Source organism: Phacochoerus africanus, chromosome 1 (genome assembly GCF_016906955.1).
Source record: "Phacochoerus africanus isolate WHEZ1 chromosome 1, ROS_Pafr_v1, whole genome shotgun sequence".
NCBI classification, from domain to species: domain Eukaryota; kingdom Metazoa; phylum Chordata; class Mammalia; order Artiodactyla; family Suidae; genus Phacochoerus; species Phacochoerus africanus.
The window spans coordinates 212,431,171-212,451,401 of NC_062544.1; the positions used below are offsets into that span (position 1 = coordinate 212,431,171).

Here is a 20,231-nt window from a genome sequence, read left to right on the forward strand (position 1 = left end):
TAGAGCTGAAGCAGGAGAGGCCTTCTGCTTTGAAGGACTTTGAAAGAAAGAACAAAGATTAGTTCAGAGGAAAGCCAAGGAGGAAGATGCAGGAGAGGGGGGGGGTTGTGAACAGCTTGGCTGCATGGCCAGGGCTTCCAGAGTGGACACCCTGGTGTGCTGCACAGATAAGCCTACCCTGGGGCAGCCTGTGCCCAGTGACTTGACAGAGTTGAAGGCCTCATTGCCAGGCTTCAACCAGGGCTCCTCTGCAAGGCCACCCCAACCTGGAAGCTCTCCGTGGGGCTGGCTGAGGTCTTTATCATGACTGCCTCACAGCTCAGCTTCTCCCTGCCCAGTTCTTTCCCCCTCCTCTCCCACAGAATCCCCCCAGGAAACTTCCTGCACATAAACCTCCACCTCAGAGCTCCCTTCCTCGGGGCAGCGAAAGCCCTATAAGGAGAGGTGGGGAGTGGTATGAGATCAGAGTACACAGTGGTTTGGACATGGGATGACATGGTGGGAGCCCTGGCTGAGAAGTTTCAAAGCAGGGGGTATCCCAGTGTCCCTGGGGAAAGAGGCTGGGCCAGGAAAGATAGGCGGGAGAGCAGGGGCCACAGAAGCCCCCAGAGGAATGCTGGAGAGAAGGGTTGTCATGGCTTCCTGGATTAGAGATCAGATTAGCTTTCCTGAAAGGAGGGACAGGATGAGATGGACTCAAATTGACGGTGAAGCTGCCTGTCTGTGACTGTGAAGAACTTACATTTTTCAAAGCATCTGTTGACTTAGCCTTGGAAGATTATCTACATCCCTGCCACTTTATGGCTCAGACTGTTGCTAACAAAAAAGGATTATCTGCATCTCTGACAGCATCCTTCAAGCTTGGAAATTCCACACACATCTAGTGGAAACTCTTAGTATAGATTTGGGCTTTGGGTAAAGGCATTCAGTGCTTTGGGAGGTGCCAGGCCCAGGCTGGATGAGGGTGATAGGGTTGGAGCTTCCTGGCTGCCTGGGGTGAGAGAGGGGAGGCCTTCCTGAGAGGGCAGGATGCTGTAATGCAGGAACACCAGGTTCTACCCAGGGCAGCTTGAGTGTGGTTTTTGTCTTTCCTTTTGTTGATGTACTGTAGATTGATTGATTGTGTTGAACCATCCTTATAACCCTAGAATGACTCCAACTTGATCATGGCCTATGATCCTTTTATGTATTGTTGGCTTTGGTTTACTCATATTTTATTGAGAATTTTTGCATCTATATTCATCAAAGATATTGGTCCATAATTTTCTTTTTGTGGTGTCTCTGTCTGGTTTTATATCAAGGTGAGAAGTCTTCATAGAATGGCTTTGGGAGGGTCCCCTCCTCTTCAGTCTTTTGGAAGAGATTGAGAAGGACAGATATAAGTTCTTGTACGTTTGGTAGAATTTTGCAGCAAAGCTATCGGGTCCTAGACTTTTGATTGCAGGGAGTTTGTTTTTTTGTTTATTTGTTTTTTTTATTACAGATTCTACTTCACTGGTAGTAATCAGTCTGTTCAAATTATCTGTTTCTTTTTCTTTTTCATTCTTTTTTTTTTTATTTTCCCACTGTACAGCAAGGGGATCAAGTTATCCTTACATGTATACATTACAATTACATTTTTTTCCCCACCCTTTGTTCTGTTGCAACATGAGTATCTAGACATAGTTCTCAAAAATTATCTGTTTCTTATTGACTCAATCTTGGTACCAAGAGGGAACTCTACACTAGGATCAGAAACACCCCAGACTCAGTGCTCCATGGTCTTGTTCGGACCTGTGTGCAGAGAGCAGGGCTCAGGGGAGGCCTGGAGCACGTCCTATCAGGGAAGAGGGGCTGGCAAGGAGGCAGCAGAATTTCTGAGGCTCTGAGAATGTGGGGTGCTTGGTGAGGCTGCAGAATGAGTGGAGCAGACACATCTTCATATTTGCGGTATGCCTGTACATACCCTGGGAGCCTAGCCAGTCCCAGGTAAGGAAGCCTTCACTCCAGGAAGGTTTTTGATCTTTGCAAGCACCTCTGGGAATGGCTGGCCAGTCCACTCTGTCCTGCAGGGCATTTCCATGGGGTCCCTGGCCAAGGACTCAAGGCTCGGGCCTCCCCAGGGAAAGACCCATGGGGCGTGGGTCCCTCTGTACAGCAGCTCTACCTGGGAGGCCCCTTGGGAGCCAGTCACATAAGCCGAAGGCTCAGACAATATTTTAGCTGCCATAGGTAAAGTCAGTCCCAAGCAGAGGGGCTGGGGCTCATGGATGGCAGTTGGTTCTCTCTGGATTTTAATACCACCCCCAGTTCTCCAGTGTGTCTGTGTTCCTCACTTGGCCTCTCTGGATTGGGAGGGGGGAGTGTGCTCTCAGTGCCTTTTGAGTGAGTTGCAGTGTGAATGGTCAATTCCAAGTTGGCGATGGGTGCGTTGGGGTCTGGAGTTTCTGCCTTTGATTTCAACCCCCTGCCATGTGCACGTGTGAACCCCAATGGATGCAAACATTACTTCCAACAGAGCTAGGGCAGGTGCTGCTCAGAGATTGAGGCCATGCCCCTTGCCCCCTTGTTTTCACAGATGAGGAAACTGGGCCCAGAGAGGGAGGGGGTTTACCCAAGGACCTGAGAGCTCCTGGGCCCATCTAGGCCTCTGCAGGGTGGAGTCGCCAACAAAAATCATCCTACAGGCAAGTGTCTGGTCATCTACTCAGTTTAGTGATGACGCTTAATGTCCCCCCCGCCACCATGGCTCATTTATTTTCTAGAAAGGGTGTTTTAAGTAATAACTCTTAAGAATTTACTTGCATCTACGTATTATTTCTCAGCCTACAAACCCTTACGCATCTCTTTTCTTCCAACAGCACTTTTTGAGGGAGTTCTCATTAGCTGGGTCTAGAAATAAGGAAAGAAGTGACCTCGCTTGTCCAAGATTGCCAGGGTAGTGAGGGCAGAATGTGGACTCAAAGCCAGGCCTGTCTCAGGGCCTAGGTTCTTGTGATGGCACCCCCTGCTTGCTCAGAAATCACTGCTCACCCTGGCAAACTCCATGCTGCCCCACCTAGGGTCTCCATGCTGAGATCAGCCAGGAGGTCTTAGAATGAGCAGAGGTTTGGCCTTTGGTCAAAGCAGATGACAAGTCATAGATGCAATTGTTTCCTTAGCCCATGAGCCCCAGGGGGGCAGGGGGCCTAGGCTTGGCCTGTGGAACCAACACATCACTCTTTGGCGTGAAGTGATGTTATGGGAAAGGGGATGCCGTCGTTTGGTTTCGACACATATGCAAGAATAAATCTCTTCAACAAGCCCACACACCTTGCAAAGGCCATTATCAATGGTGTACACACAAAAGATGATGGTATCAGAAAAGAAAGCAGAGTCCGGAGATGTTATTTATTATTAGGTCCCTTTTATTTGGAGAGCTAGGGTGTCCATAAGGAAAGCCAAAAACCCAGAGCCTATGGAACCAAGATGATGTTTTCTTATGGATAATGGTAACCATGGCCAAGCATGAGCTGTCACATGGCCAGGATGATACTTAGAGGGAACTGGGAGGAAGGTGGGTGGCTAGAATTTTATAGCCTGTATTTTTTATTATAGAAGAGTTTTCACTACGGAAAATATAAACATAAATACAGGTGGAGATTTTAAAAAGCACCTTATTCCAGGAAGTGTCTCTTTTCAGACTTCTGATCATCCTTAAGGCATATGCTCTACTCACAAGACAAATTAAACACAATTCGTTCTGTTTGCACTGCATGGATCAGAACAGGATCCTTATCAGGAACCAGGCTGCCAGGATTTGTCAGAACGTTGCTCGTGATAAAGCAGAGGAGCACATGATGGCTTCGTTAGTCTGGCTGGGTTAGTTCTTCGCTCTTCACCATGAAGGTGTGAGGTCAAAGCTACTCATGACAGAGAGGGGAGACACTTGTGAGTGGGTGATCTCAAAAGTAAACGAGATTTTGTTTGGCTTTTGCCCATTGTGATCAATCAGCTGACTGTCTTCTCCTCACAATGAAAAATTACACTCATAGCTATAGAAACACTTTAATGGTTGAAATTGTTGGAAAAATATATTTGCTGTTGTAAGTCTAAATACTCTAGTGTTTCACTCACTTTTTCCCCCCATTTTTTTTTTTTGGATTGTACTTGTGGCATATGGAGGTTCCCAGGTTAGCGGTCGAATTGGAGCTACAGCTACCGGCCGACACCACAGCCACATCAGATCCAAGCCATGTCTGTGACCTACACCACAGCTCACGGCAACGCCCGATCCTTAACCCTCTGACCGAGGCCAGGGATTGAACCCACATCCTCATGGATGTTAGTTGGGTAACTCAGTGAGCCACAACAAGAACTGCCCAAATAGATGGCTTTTTTAATGTGGTGTTTGAAACGCATGATTAATTTAGGAGTTGAACGAATGAAACATAGCAGAACAAGCTCTTTAAATATTTACAAACACCATACACATATATATATGTAATTTAAAGACTAACACTAGGATCATACTGTCCATGTAATTCTGTATTTTGCATTCTCAGTAGCACATTGTAAGCATTTTCCAAAGCATTATTTTTTAAAAATATGATTTTTAATGCCTAAAGTACTCCATTGTATGGATTAACATAGGTTATTTATCCACTCCCCTATTCAGCAGTTTAAATTGCTCTCAATTTCTTTCTACTATAAAAAAGGCTGGGATAAACAAGGACCCTCTGTCCACAAATCTCGTTATTTTCTTACAACAAATTTTAGAAATTCTGAATGTGCTTCATGAGATTTTTATGAGCATCAGTGATAGTGCATGTTCTCACACTCCTAATACAATGCTGGGCACGCAGCAGGCATTCAGTAATTGGTAGCTAAGAACAGGGAATCAGGCACCTAAGAAGACAGACCAGCTCTGTGAGAGCTGAGTTAGAAATGTGTGCTCCGCTTCATCAGACGATGAGGTGACCAGACCATCAGGGCTACGCTTGATGAGCAGGGATGAGGTGGTGGGTTTTGCTCCCAGGAGCAGATAGGCCTGCACACAAGTTCGAACGAAATGATTCTCTATTCTGAGTCCAATACAACACTGCTGGCCTCCCCACTGCCTTCCCAGACATGCTCCCCCTTAGGCCTGGGGGACCCGCTGTGAGCACCCCTAGCTTAATCCTGAGGGGAGGGAGACGTTGAATGACAGTGACAGTGATTCAGAACCTTCAGGTAGTAGGAAACTGATCAGAGAGCAAACAGTATAAACCACTGCATTCTCAAAGATTATTATTCTCACTCCTGGAGAGAAAAAAAAAGTAAATGCAATTGAAATAAGATGAAAGTTCAACAACATTTTCCCCCGAGGACCACGGCTAGATGATACAGAATGGACCATGTTTGCAGTCCGCTTACAGGAGAACTCATTAAAAGCAGAAATCAGGAAATGACAGCCCGGAGTTCTCCTGTGACATAGCTGGCTAAAGATCCGATGTTGTCACTACAGCGGTTTGGGTGGCTGCTGTGGCGTGGGTTTGATCCCTGGCCCAGGAACCTTCCACATGCTGTGAGTGCTGCCACAAAGAAAGAAATGACAGCCTAATTTCTTCTAAGGTACAGAGTCTGACCTGGTGCAACAAAGTCACAAGGGTGATTCTGCTAAATCAAGAGACTAGAATGCTTGTAAGCCTAAGAGCGACACCCCTTCCAAGCTGCATAGGTGCTGCTGGGCTCCTTTTTGGAATGGGTCTTCCCAATCCAGGTGCCCTTGGGGATGGCCCATCTCTGTTCTTTGATGGCGAGTTTGATTTCTGAGCAGAGTCTGGTCACCTGGCGCTGGCACGGGTGAGTCAGGGATAATGAGCTTCTGTAATGCAATTGGGAGCGAAATGCTATGAAGGTTTCCTCTGTGGGCCACAATTGGTGCTGAGGGCCCTCCCCAGAGAGGAGGTGATCTTTACACCTGTGCCGGGTGACGTGAGCACCGTGGCAATAAGCACACAGCCCCCAGGGTGTGCACGTGGAAGGCTGGCATTCGTTTGGATGCTTCAACTCTGGGCCGGTTGTTAAAACCCTGGCTCACGTATTCAGAGGGGGCACTGGGAGCTACAGCAGTACTCTTTCTCTCTCACCTGTTGATTGAAAATAAATTGATTTTTGGTCCAGGAAAGCCCAGTTCTTAAAAGGACTTCCATGCTTTGGGGGCTGAAGGCAAGGGGCACCGTTTTCTTCCTTCTTTTCAAAGGCTTCCTAGCCCACCAGGCCAGGGCTATGTGTTCGTCCTTCACGACACTTGGCCCCCTGGCCACAAAAGTGTCCCAAGCACCAGCGGGGTACAGGCCAGTCGTCACTAGGCAGCCTCAGGACAGTGACCCGCAGTGGGAGAGCTGCAGCACCTGGTCACAAGGACATCCTCGCGGTGTCTCTGTAGGAGTTGGGACAGCACTCCAGGCCTGTCGGGGCACCCTGCCCCTCTCCTTCCCCAGAGCCCGAGGACCCAGCCGGTGAGAGGTGCCTAGGCCTCTGGGATGGGTGTGTTGCAGTTCCCATGGTAGATCTTGACGTGGCCCTCGCAGCGGAAGTAGGCATCAAAGACGTCGCTGTAGCCGTGGTCCCTCCACCAGGTGCAGAGCTGCCGGTTCCAGGTACAGTCCAGCACATGGAAGAGCTCAGGATGCTCCATGCCGATCATGGTGAAGAAGTCCTGGTCCCCGAGGTGACCTCGGAAGTGGTACTTGGCGGCCAGCTGCTGCACCTGCGCCGGTTCCAGCAGGCGGCTGTACAGCGGGGACTGGCGCATGGCCTCCAGGTTGAGCAGCATCACCCCGCTGTTGAAGCCGGGGAGCCCGTCGGGGGGAGGGCCCCCGACCCGGGTCTTGGGGTTCTCGTGGCGGAACTGCCAGAATGTGTGCCTGGGAAGGGGAAAGAGAAGAGACTTAGTTTGCTGTGGGGGGAAGCAGCCTGCCAGCCCTTTCCCTGGGTCTTCAGGAGCACCCTGCAGGGAGGCTCCGTTTTCGCTCCAGTTTCAGGAGAACGGAGACATCCTGAGGTTCAGAAGCTGGATGGATCATTGCGCCAGCAAGAGGAGAGCCAGTCTGAGTCTCCCGAGGCCAAGGCTCATGCTCTGCCTGCCACCCTCGGCCACCTCGGGATGACATCATTGTCACCATTGCTCACATTTGTACAGACTCGGGGAACGGCAGGCACAGTCCCCTCTGAGACAATACGTCACCGCACACGCGAGGTGTCAGAGAGGTTTGGGAACTTCCCCAAAGTCGCACAAGCAGCAACTCAACCCAGCATTCAGCTCCAGCATCTAGTCTGAAGGTACAACAATCTAGGTGGTGATGGGATAAAGACACAGGGAGCTAAACGCAGGCTGAATCAAAATCGGTTTCTTTTTGCTTGAAAATAAGTCACTTTTCCTTAAGACCCCCATGCCTCGCGTTTCTGAAACTGCAAAAAGCGGCTGCAGGACAGTCAGGTAGAATTACGGTTGTTTTAGAGAGAAGGTCAGCTCGATTGATTTCAATTTCTCTCTAGGCAGATTTAGAAATCCAGCCTAGGCCCACAGCTCACGGATGCTAGAGCCAGGGGGCCACCTTTTAGGTCCTCTGTCCAAATGCTTCCATTTGGAGAAGGGAAGTCGGATCCAGAACCCTCCCCAGGGATGACAAGATTAGAGCACTAGCCACTTGGTTCTCCCCCATCCTCCCTATCAAGTTCCTGCACTGGGTGGGCAGAGAGAGCCCCAGGCTGCACACCCCCGGAGATAATGCAGTCACAACAGAGGGGCCTGCGGCCTGGAGGAAAGAGGAACGACTGAGAGCCTTTTGTTCCAGGCAGGGGCAGGCGGGGGAGGGTTCCCACCTACTTTACCAGCTTTGCCCCTTCCCTAGTCAGTAAATTGGGAAATGCATCATGGCAAAATCAGCTCTGTTCCGAGCCTGGTAATGCCACCCTCTGGCCTCACACGGAGCAGCTCCCCAACCAATCCCAGGGCAGGAGCTGGGTGGTGAAGTGACGGTGGCGCAGTGGAAAGAAAACCAGAGGCCTGGCTATCCCCGTCCATTTTCCACTTCTAACACATTTTCCCAGGTCTGGGAATCGAGACGCCTTCCTTGAGGTCTTGCATATCACAAAGGGGCCGAAAGTGTGCTCATGGCCAGGGGCAGTGCATTCCATTTGGACATTCTTACAGATGGAACACACAGGTTCATTGTCTAAATTTCACCATAATTGGACTGGGAGAGGAGCAGAGCTCTGGCGCCTACTTGGTGATAACAACCTTGGCAAAAATAAGCTTCCAAAGAGCAAACAGAGATGCTGGATCTTTCCAGCCACTAAAGCCTGCAGTGATGGGATCATAGCGGGGTTAGAATGCAGCTTGACAACTGTTAGTTCATTTAACCATGTTTCTTCCTAATGGTTAATTTGAGGAACAGGTTGCAAACCAGCCAAAATTCTACCAATAGACCTGGGCCACCACAGCATGGTAAAGGAGGGACCCTCCAACTAGGGGAGGTTTTTTTTTGGGGGGGGTTGTTTGTTTTGTTCTTTATTTTACTATTCTAGTTAGAAATTTTAATAACCCCCTCAGTAACTGAAAAAGGATATTGAAGATCTGAACAGAAGGATCAACCGACTTGGCCTAGGCAACATTTGTAGAACTTGCTACCCAACAACAGCAGAACACCTGTTTTTTGTCTGGTAAATGGAACATTCACCAAGATAGACCATGTATGCTGGATAACAAAGCAAGTCTCAATAAATTGAAAAAGTTTTAAAAACATATAAAGAATGTTCCCTAACCAAAATGGACTTGAACTGGAAACTTAAAAAAAAAAAAACTAGAAAATTTCTAAATAGCTGAAAATCAAACAATGCACCTTTAAACAATCCATTGGCCAAAAGGAAATCATAAGGGGAATCAGAACATATTGCAAATTGAATGAATAGTCATGTTCCCTTTTTATTTTCAAAAGCAGAGGGACCAACTGTCCCATGTCCTGAGAAGCTCCTGGGTCCAGGCAAATCTGCACAGCTGGTCATCCATTGACATGTTTGGTCAGATTATAAGTTATGTGTCACCTTAGGTATAGGGCTTGTATCTCTGCCTGTTTTAAGGGGAGGGTTATTTTATCACCAAGACACTGGATTCACCCTCCAGGAGACCTGAAGGAAAGGAGAAGATGGCAGCAGAGAAGCAGAGTCTGTGTGCCCGGAGCCCCTGGACATCTCACATGCCATCCAGCCCCCTCGTCCTGCGGTACTTCCCCCCACAGCTCTGTCTCCTCCCTTCCCAGAGGACGGGGCGGGGGAAAGTGGCACAGGCTGGTGGCGTGGGCTGTGAGGGTCAGGTCTGCCACCCTTTGTTCTGTGACTTTTCCCAGGACCACCATCACCTCTCCTTCCTCAGCGCCTGGCACAGCAGCATCTCAGGAACCGTGAGTGATGACGAGGACCAAGGGAGGGTCAGTACAGCTCAGGCTACGTGGCCATCAATGTCGTCTGACACCAGGGACAGGAAAATGTCAGGACACAGCTCCTGCTGCTGGAAAAAAAACCCTGCTGCTTCTCTGAGCCCTAGAGCCACCATTGCCAGATCTACTTTAGGGGTGCATGAGGAAAAGGGACCCATGGGAGGGTGCTCAGAGGTTTTAAAAGGGTTCAGAAGGGCTTCTCCTGAAAGCTGGGGAGGTGAGGGGCCCTCAGCAGCCCTGGGGTGCCCTTACCAACCTCAGCAAGGAAGCTCCCCCACATCATCTTGTCTACACCAGAGTGATCTGGCACCAAAACTGCTGGGCTCAGGAGGGCGGAGCCATAGGCAGGGAGATGGACAGAACATCCTTCCTGGCAGAGACAATGACCCAGGTGGCTCTTCGGGAATATGCTGCCTCACATCGCCACTCCATCAGCACAAAGAGGCATCTTATAACAGCCAGAAAGAAGCAGGTCTGGGACATCAGCATATTATGATTTGTAAGGAGAAGCCGGGGAGGGACAGGAAATTGGAAATGCAAGCTTCCCAGGGTGTCTGCTGAAGCAGGAACACAGCCTGAAGATGAACCAGTCATTGTCTAAGAACAAAATTCCTGCTCTTGTTTAAAGTGTGCCTACTACCTGCGATGAACCCAGCAAAACAGAGCAGCTGCTTAGGGGAATGGTGGGTTTCTCTGGCCTCCACGTCAGCTGGGTCCTGCAGAGAAACCGCACCAGCCTTGGGGATGAGAGTGATACAGGCACGTGGAAGGGATGAGCACTCACATAAGGGGCTCTGGTCAAATGTGGACCCACCTACCGAGGTGAGGTCCTCAATTCCTCACCCGCCGCTGCACACGAGGGCTGCAAATTCCTCTCACATTCTCTGCCTCATTCCTCTCTGGCAGCCGCAGGGTCCCTGTAGCCTGCAGTTCAATGGGAAGGAACAGAGGCTGTCGATTGTCAGAGGCAGGGCCCCGACTCATATCCAGGGCTTCTGATCTCCGAGGCCCCTTTCATCTTTGACGGCCTCAGATGCCACCACGGGCTAGTGTTGCAAGGAACAACACTTGGATTTCAATCTTGTTTTGAATTTGGCTGGCACACCCCAAGGCCACGGGCGCTAGGGACCAAGCCATCAGGTGATGCAGCCGCTGCTGGCGCTTCACTGACTGGGGGATGGGTCAGAGAGCACCCCAGACCCCTGCCTTCCTCCCAGGGCCTGGGCCAACCATATATACTCACAGGGCACTGCCAGGGGCACATGCTGAGGCTGCAGGAAACCTCTCTGAATGAAGGAAAATGGTTCTGAGTCCTGCAGTTTCCAGAAGTTTCTCAGATTAACGTCCATGCGCACAGCCCAGCCATGTTGTGTTGCCTGTCTGCATTCAGGCCTTGCAGAATCTTGTTCCCATCCCCCACGGTCACCTGGTGACCCCGCCAGAGGGGATAAGGTTCCTGCCCCTTTAGAAATAACCTTAACTGTGAGATAAGCCCCCGAGCAGATGGTCCATGTACATAGCGAGTCCTTCCAGAAGTCAACGAGGCTTACTGGGAAAGGGCAACTGAAGAAACTTCAAGCACATTCTAATTATGGGTGATGCATTTTCTAATTTTTTTCTATCAAATATGTCTTATTAATAGTCTTTAAAGGGAGTTCCCATCATGGCGTAGAAAAAACGAACCCAACTAGGAACCATGAGGTTGTGGGTTCAGTCCCTGGCCTTGGTCAGTGGGTTAAGGATCTGGCATTGCCGTGAGCTGTGGTGTAGGTCACAGACGCGGCTTGGATCTGGCGTTGCTGTGGCTGTGGTGTAGGCCGGCAGCTACAGCTCCCATTGGACCCCTAGCCTGGGAACCTCCATATGCCGTGGATGCGGCCCTAAAAAGCAAAAAAAAAAAAAAAAAAAAAAGTAGTCTTTAAAAAGACCTAAAAGCTAGTGGACCAGTTCTTATGAGGAAAAGCCATGTTTACAGGAAGGGGGGATATTTGAAGTCATTTTGAAAAGCAGCGTCCTCTCCTCCCTCAGGCCTTTCCCCTGATGATCACCGCTAAGGTCACCTAACAGGTCTCTCGGCCAGAGACCCAAAGCTCTCGTTCTCCAGAAAAGAGCCCCCCAAATCACTGACCCTTTTGCCTCCCTGTTTCTTCCTGATTTTTTTCTCCTAGGTTGGCCTTTCTCAGCTCCTAAGGCTCAGTTCCCCACATTCACGTCCAAGTGGGGAGAAGCAAGGATGGGAACACACACTGGATCTGGGCAGCCCTCTAGGAAGGTTTGAGAGGCCTGTGCCAACTCAGGCTGAGTTCTAGCCACAGGCTCTCAGGCCAAGAAGGTTCCAGTGTAAGTCTCAAGGACGGCCTCGCACAGGGCACATCCCACTGTGGCTCAAGGTCTTCACGCTGAGGGCAAGTCACTAAGATAAGAGGCAAACGAGGCCAGCCTCCCCTGGAGGAAGCGCGCCATCTGGATGCATCTAATCAGCAAAGGCCGGAATCAGGAAGCCCTGCTTCCCCTGTGACTGTGCGGTGTACCAGGCCCAATCAGCTCTTGTTTGACTTGGAAGGGACTCTGCTTTCCAGTGCTCTGAGAGGAAGGGCCAGGATGCGGAGCCAGGTTCGGTGGCAGCCTAGTGTTCCAGCCAGCCCCATCCTGTGGGGTGACAGTTCCGGGGGCTGATTGCAGAGCAGTGGCACCGTCTCTCTGTCCTGCCTTGGGCTGAGGCTGTGGTTGGGCAGGACAGGCACTGACCCTTCAGTTCTCTAGGGGAACCACTGCTTGGGTATCAAACTGGAGAGGGTATGGACTATGGGAGGGGGGGAGGGGGCCCATTAAGGCTGTAAATTGCCCACTGCCCTGGGCATTTCTTACCGCCAAGAGTCACAACTGAACCTTGCTGGGATCACTTGCTAGCAAAGCCGAGGCAGGTAGGTCTCTGACCCTGCTGGTCAGAGAGGGTAAGATACTTTCCCAAAGTCACACAGGTTACAGGCGGTAGGACTGGTCAGGCAGCAGAGAGGTGCCTCAAACTCCCCTCTGCCGTGTCCCTAGGTCTTCGTGAGACAAGCAGGAATGTGTTGAGAGCACACTGAACGGAGAAGTCAATCAGCAATCACTCAGATTATTTAATGGAGCACCTACTAGACCCAACCAACACGGAGGTGAGTACAGCACCCCTACCCTTAGGACATGGCAGTGAGGAGCTGAGAGTCGGGTGTGAATACACCATCAGTGGCAGTCCTGAAGTGGAGGAGGGCTGCGCCTGGAACCCCGGGTCTGGGCTAAGACTGGCTGTATGAGCCACGGGGCCTCTCAGGACCTTGGTTTGTTGAGCAAAAGTGGGACTGAGGGTGAGACACCCCTTGTGGCTGTCCTGGACTCTAGGAGCAAACGCATGCCAAACCCTGCCCAGTGCCAGGCCCCTGAGGAGTGGCCCTGGCTGGCACCATGATGCTCGGCCCCAGAAGGCAGACGTCCCTCCCCACCCATGCTCTTCCCCGGGTCTGGTGGTGCCCCGAGGACGGGCCCTCATCCAGCCTTCTGCAGGGTTATGTTTCAACACGGCTTCCTGCTCCAGAGAGTCTGGAATGATAAAAGTGACACACATCGTGTGTATCTCTCCCAAAGCAGTACCTGCTATGACCTGCCTACTTTTGTGGGGTTCTGCGAAACCTGGCAGGGCGCTGGAATCATGGAGCATGAACACCCCTGCCATCAAGGCCTCTATCTGCCACAGGACTGCCCTCCAAAGGCACACAGCCCTTCTTTGCTCGGGAGCCTCTGGGGGACTGTCTGTGGGCCTGAGGCACCACTGGGGTGCAGGCTGCTCCCCGTGCCCTCAGGAGGGGTGGGATGCCCTTCTGTAAAGCATCGTCCTGGCTGGAGCCCCCAGCCTGCCTGATGTCTTGGCTTCCTCCCGCGCCTGCTGCCCCAGAGCTGTGACTAGGTGGGCGAGGCTGGGGGATTCAGCGTCCCTCAGTCTGACAAATAGTGCTGGAGTGTGGATGGACATGCCAGAACTGGGCAGCCCTGGAGGGTGGAGGAACCGGGGGAGAGACTTGGGCAGAGATGATGAGGAAAAGGCATTGGAGGGTTTCAGCCAGGCAGATGGAGCTCTGAGGGGCTTCAGGCCTAGGGTACTACAGGGATGGTGGAGGTGCTAGCATCACTGCAAGACTAGGAAGAAGATCGGAGTGACCAGTCCAGTCTTCAATAGATGCCAGAGAGAGTAGCAGTGTGGAGAAGTCCAGCAAGGGGCTGGCAACAGGTCACGAGCACAGTGCAATGTGGGCAGGACAGAATTCTGGAGAGTTCTGACATTTACAGAATGGAAGAAGAAGAGCAAGGAAAGATGTAGGACCTTGGGGTAGGCCAGCCACCTGTCCCCACCAAGGACGGCCTAAGCGGCTGGTACCAACTAGGCCATGGGGCTGTCTATCTGCTGTGGGAATCCCAAGGGGCCACACAGCCTACAGCTGGACCTGCAGACCCACTGTGCCCACTCCAACCCCTGGTCCCCCAGGCACCCAAAAATGCCCCCAGCCTCCCTCCCCCACCCCTCATCCCCATCCAATCCAGTGGGCCTCTCCCCCGATGTTGACACCCCCCCCAAACCCTCTTACTGATATCAACTTCCCATTTGAACAGACATGGATGGGGACAGAATGACACCCCAGCCAGGCTCCCAACCCTCCCCCAAGAACGCACACTGCCTCCTGCTGCGGAGCTGCCCTCCCACCACCCATCAGTCTAGCTGCCTCCTCACCCCCTTGCTTGTTACCAGCTCTGCCCACCATCCATACCCCCTTCTCCGCCCCATCCTTAGGGGTACCCTCAGTAATTTCAATGACCATGATGACATCCTCACCTTAGCCTCAGGGTCCTTCAAGTCCCACCTGAGCCACCCACTTGGTTCCCCCTCCATACACCTCACCACCAGAAGGCGCCCTGCTCCAGGCATAGGGAGCAGAGACAGAGCCCCTGGGACCACACGTTCCTGCCCTCCGCCACCCCCACAGAACCTGCCCTCGGCCCCTTGGGAGTCTGTGGGGTCCATCTCTCCCTGTGCCCTAGATGATGTGTCTCCTGGCTCCCGACCCAGGCTCAACAGCTCCTCACTGCCTGCCTGCAACCCGACGGTGCTGAAAGCCATGGAGGAGGAAGACCTGGAAATGCTACGGGAGCTCCCGGGGACCTTTGAGGGGTGAGTGATAGAGACTAAGAGGCTGGACACTTGGCCTGGGGGGCGCAAGCACAGGGGGTACAGGCAGGGCAGGCAGCGGCACGTGCAGCAAAGGGAGGGCAGAGGGAAGTGTATTTACAGAGAGGGAACCAAGTGTGTGTACACGCTGAGGGAAAGGGGCACGTGTGCCAGAATGAACAGGAAAAACCCAGGGTGAATGGGAGGGTGGCCTTTGAGGAATGATAATCATGACAGTGGCTAGTGTTTAGTGAGCACTTACTACAGGTCAGGCCCTGTGTTAAGTCCTTAAATGTATTAACTCAATATTTGTAACAAACCCATGGGGTAGGTACTCTTAGCTCCAATTTACAGATGAGTGTGAAAGAAAGACATAAGACATTTGCCTAAGGTCAGAAGAGCCAGGCAGAAGCATATGCCAAGAGGGACATCTTGGATGCATCTGAGACTGGGGAAAGGACAGAAGAAAGAAGGTGCAGTGGTTCTGAGGCAGGAATTAGGAATATTGAAAAAACTCCTTTTTGATGAATGCTCAATCTTGAAAGGTTGAGGGGGGTGAGATAGAGGGGCTGGGGTGCAAAGAAGGGCTTGAGAAAGAGAAACTGTTTATGAGGGCCCCTGGGAAAAGCAATTCATCAATCCAATTTGAATGAAAGAGTAGTGAGGGCGTGCATGGAGGCAGGAAGCCCTGGATTGATGACTGGAATGTCTTATTCGTTTTTATGTCTTGAGAGCCTGGCATGGGCATTTGAGTCACAGAAGGCCCATGGGAACCACTACGTTTCAGAGGAATGGATTAAAGAAGGAATGAATGAACAAAGGGATAAGAGTCTGTAAAATCAGAAATTTAAAAGAGGAGGAAGCCGAATGAAGGTGGTGGAACAATAGTTCAGAGAGGTAGACAGGGGAGAGGGCCCTGGGGCCAGGGGGCCTTCACAGGAGGGAGGAGCCAGGTCTCCCTGAGTGGGGGAGGACAGAGGAGGCAAAGGAGAAAAGCTGGCTCTGCGAGCCCAGGACTCCACACCAGGGATGGGATGCAGGGGTGAGAAAGGTGAGCCACGAAGAGCCCCAGATTGTAACCTGACCGGACAGTGTCCTTCCCAGAGCTGGTCCTGGAAGAGCCCCTGGCCTCCAAGTACAGGGGCTTGTGTGTTGCTGCTAGGGAACAGCTCAAATCTGGGGGGAGCCCTGGGACCCAAGCAGGAGACTGCAGGGCCCGCAGCCAGCAGGCCGGGTTGCTCATGACCCCCGTGCAGGGGCCCAGCTCAGCTCCACAATCTGCCCCTTCCCTGACGCTGGGCTGAAGGGAAGGACTTTGATCAGGGGGAAGAGAGAGGCTGAGAGTCACCTTCGGAACTGGCTCATTGCTCTCAACAGCCCTGTGGCACTAGGGGACATGGGAGAGAAGTGCCCAGGACACACGCTGGGGTGCTTTTCTGGGACAGTGAGCTGCACACAGGCATGTGCAGGAAGGGCGATGGGGAGGGGCACGGGGGGAATTTCACCTTGTGTCCAGAATCCAGCTCCAGCCAGCCCAGTGCCCACTACCCGGGTGCAGTGGACCCTGCACAGAGGCAACCAAGCCACAGGAAAGTGCGTTACTTCTCAAGCCCAGAGCAGTCTGTGAGCCCTCCCACTTCATCTGGCTGACCTCCACCTTTGCCTGCCCCTGTCTGTCCCCGTCCCCATCCCCATCCCCATCCTACACTTATGGCATGGGTCGTGGTCAGCACATGGATGCAAATGATGAGGATCGCAAGGCACCATGGGGGGACGGCGATCGGCCAGACAGGCTCTGCCCCTCGGAATCCTGTCCCTGGAAGCAGACCACACCTGGGACTTATTAAAGTGCAGGTTCCCACTCAGATGCTGCATTTCTGACAAGCTCCCAGGTAATGCTCATGCTGCTGGCCTGAGGGTCATACTCAGAAAGACTTTCTAATGACTCTAATAATTTTCTAAAGGAATGAAAACCACACGAGTAAGCACGGATACCATTTTAATGCTGCGAATGGCCGGGAAATAAGTGGCATGGCCACTTGCCAAGTTTATGCGAATTCTTCGCTGAGCCTTCTCACTTTGTCACGGTCCTGGGGGGCACTGCTGGGGAGATGCTTTCTGGAAGCAGAGAGCTTTTGGTGCCAGGAGGGTGGGCCCGGTTCTGCCAGCTTCCATCCCCAGGGATTAGCAGTCAGGTTGAGGGGAGGGGGATGCAGGTATCTATGACTTGTCCACTGACTTAAAAACGGCTCCAGTGTACAACTGGGCTAAGAACGCAGGTTCTGGGGCAGACAGTCTGTGTTCAAATCCTGGGCCTCTGCTTACTACCCTGGACGAGGCGCTAGAGCTCTCTGTGCGTCAGGCTTCTCATTACAGAAACAAGGTGGCTGAATCTTAATGAGGCATCAAAGGTGAAATGCTCAATCCCATCAGAGGAGATACGGAAGCCGAGGACACGGATCACGTTCTGTGAGCAGCGGTGTGACTTCTTGGTGGCAAATACATGCTTCCCTGGCCTGGTCTGTGGCGAGCAAGGACCCTGAACCTGGTTCACTTGGCTCTGACCCCCAAGCAGGATGACCTTGGGCAAGTCACTTCCCTCCTGGGACCTCAGTTCCTGTGTCTGTCAAGTGGATTAATCAGGTCTAGGATCCTTTCCCAAGCCTGGGGTTCCACACCAGACTAGGGGTCACTGTGCATGAAACTTTGGGGGTGAAGTTCAAGGAGTGTAGCCATCACCAGACGCCACTATCAATCTCTCTCTGCATGCAGCACCAGCATGTGGCTATGACCTGGGTTTTTGTCGATTGTTTCAAAACCCATGTCCATGCGCCAGCAAAGCCCCACTGTTGAGAAGTTCCTGGGTGCTTCTCAGTCATAAGCCCTGCAGCAGCACGCACCCTGTGTCAGGGGTCGGGGGCAATCGGTGTATGTATTGGCTTCTGCCGAGTCCTCTTACTTGTGTTCTTTGTGGGCACTCATAGATACAGGTCTCAGGAACTGGGAGTAGACTGTTCTTAGCTTCTTGCCTCCCTCCCTCCTTCCTGGTGGAATCACTGGATGCTGCGGAAAGCTGCCCATCTCCCCTCTCCCCCTGGTGTGCTGTCTGAGCACCCGAGCTGGAGCAAGCGGGGCAGGAACATCCCCATCTCCCCAGAACTCCCTTCCGCCAGTCATTATAGCATAAACCCGTGGAACCCCGGTGGAAACGGGGGTCAGAGCAGGAGAAGAGAAAGTGAGGGCCTCTGAAGCAAGACCCCTCCAATTTTGCCCTCAGCCGCAAGGCACACTACACACACACACACACACACATGTGCTGAAGCCAGCTCCCTCTGTGCAGGTCCCAGACACCTGGCCTCAGCCCCATGTAGTTAGCAAAGGGCCAGGTAGCTCTGTACCCACCTCTCCCCCACCGAGATGACCCCTAGGGCCTCTCCTCCAGTTTCCCCAGCACCGGAGGCTTCTGAATTCATCAACTCCTTCTCAGAAGGGAGGACCCCCATGTCCCTACGTCTTCAGTAAACAGCTGTTCAGAGCATAGTGTGGACCAAACACTGTGCCTGCAATAATGAGGGGGTTGGGGGAGAAGAGCTGCCGCCACTCGCTGCAGCCCTTACTCAGCTTTACCTGCACTCAGTTCCTCATGACAATATCTATGGCCAGTACTCTGTTTCATGAAAGCTCAGAGAAGTTAAGTCATGGGCTGGTGGTCACACAGCCCTCTACAAGGCTAAGCCTGGGGGTGAGGTTGCAGGGGCAGGAGGATGTGCCCTCTCTGCTTAGCACTGTGCTCCCCACAGGGGGGCCCGTGCATAGGTGGAGCCTATGGGTTGGCCTCTCAATGTGCGCTCTCATCACACTTCTCATTGCTTCAGAGGCCCTCACTTTCTCTTCTCCTGCTATGACCCCCGTTTCCACTGGGGTTCCACGGGTTTATGCTGAAATGACTGGCGGAAAGGAATTCTGGGGAGACGGGGATGTTCCTGCCCCGCCTGCTCAATGTGCACTTCTCAAGTTCAGGGCTGGAGGGAGGAAGAACTCTGAGAAGGGCTTCTCAGTGCTCTGGTTGTCACAGGAGGTCTGGCTGGTGGAGTGGGAGACAGGATTGGGGGGGGGGGGGTCCACACGCTAAGACTGGGGATGGGGGGATCTGAATTACATCAGGCCAGTCCAACCACAGAGCAGGCTGGGGTAAGGAAGCCTGGTTCCAGTCATGGCCCTGGCACCCCAATCCTGTGGAGATCACCCAGCAACACTGAGAGGGTAAGCAGCTTGCACAGGGTTACCCAGCTAGGACATAACCGCTCACATGGCCAGCCTAGGCACCACCAAGCTGCCCGTGGGCCCTGCCGCCCCAGCAAGCCTCTGCTTTTGCTTCCAGATTTTGACTAAAGAAAACATTTTTTTTTTTTTTTAAGGTACATAGTACATCCAGTTCTTTCCCTAGAATACTTAGGTCAATCCTTGCTGCCTGTTCTTAGCGCACCATCATCTAGAGAGTTCAACCACCCAAGCATGCTCTCTACACATGATCCCAGGACCCCATCAGCCTAGGAAAGCGAATCCTGGTGCCCTAGAATGCGAGGGCACAGAGACCGCCGTCCCGCAGGGTCCCCTTTGGATGGGACAACCAGTCACGAGGCTGGGGACAGCCCACATTGGCTCTCAGCAGAAGGTCTTTCTGACCCTCCCGAGACAGGCCTCCTGCCAGCCACAGGAGCACAGGGTAAGAAAGGGAGGCCACAGAGGCAGCCACTCCCCAGATCTCTCAAAACATAGAAGCCCTCCAGAGTCCATGCTTCTCTGCCTGGCCAGTGTCTTCATGTGGACGTCACCTCTAAAACAAAAGGCTCACCCTGTGGGACCTACATTATTCATGCATTCTAAGTCCTCCTGTGAGGTCAAGTGGGCAAGGAAACTGTTGTCATTTGGAAGTTCAAGTTAAGGACAAAAGGAGGCTCTGTGGGGGTCCCCGCAGGATGGTTTCCAGAAGGGATGTGTGCTTTGGGGACAGAATCTATCGGTTTGGCCCATAGCCCCACCCCTTACCAGCCTCTCTGCAGGGGACAGTGACGTGGCACCAGTGTCAGAGTCCCGTCCTCATCCCTGGCCCTGCAATGAAGTCAGAAATGGAGCTGGTGTGCCCTCCATGCACCCCTCACACCCTGAGAGCCCTGCCCTGCCTGGGGCTGTGGTGGGTGTTTCTGAGCTACAGTCTGTATGTGGGGACAGCCTGGCAGAGTCCAGGACAGGAAGGGAAACCACTCCTATCCTGGGCTCATTCTGACCGTTCCACCAGTGGCTGGCCCAGGGTCTAATTCATGCTCTCAGGTCCCTCAGAGCCTTGCCCTTTGGTGGATGGCACAACCCCTGCACTCAGCACAGGAAAGAGGCCTTGGATCGCTGGCCAGGCCAGCCACCTCCGTAGCCCCAGGGGCAGCCACCCCTTCAGTGCTGCCGCCTCTTGCAGCTCCATGGTGCCCTGAGATGCAGAAAGTCGTTCTATACTGTTTAAGCCTCTCCTCACCCAAGAGCTGCCCAGGGCCCAATGCAGGGGGCGGCAGCATTAGAGGTCCTCTTTATAGTGCACCCTT

At 52.5% G+C, this 20,231-nt stretch overlaps 1 protein-coding gene across 1 annotated transcript in view; it reads right to left on the bottom strand.

The window, feature by feature from the left end:
• Positions 1-4,296: 4,296 nt before the first annotated feature.
• The window catches only part of XXYLT1 (xyloside xylosyltransferase 1), a 193,843-nt gene continuing 177,908 nt past the window's right edge, over positions 4,297-20,231 (bottom strand). The window contains exon 4 of the mRNA XM_047789166.1: positions 4,297-6,869. Within this exon, the coding sequence (XP_047645122.1) occupies positions 6,473-6,869 (397 nt within the window). The 3' untranslated portion in view covers positions 4,297-6,472. The remainder of the gene's footprint in view (positions 6,870-20,231) is intronic.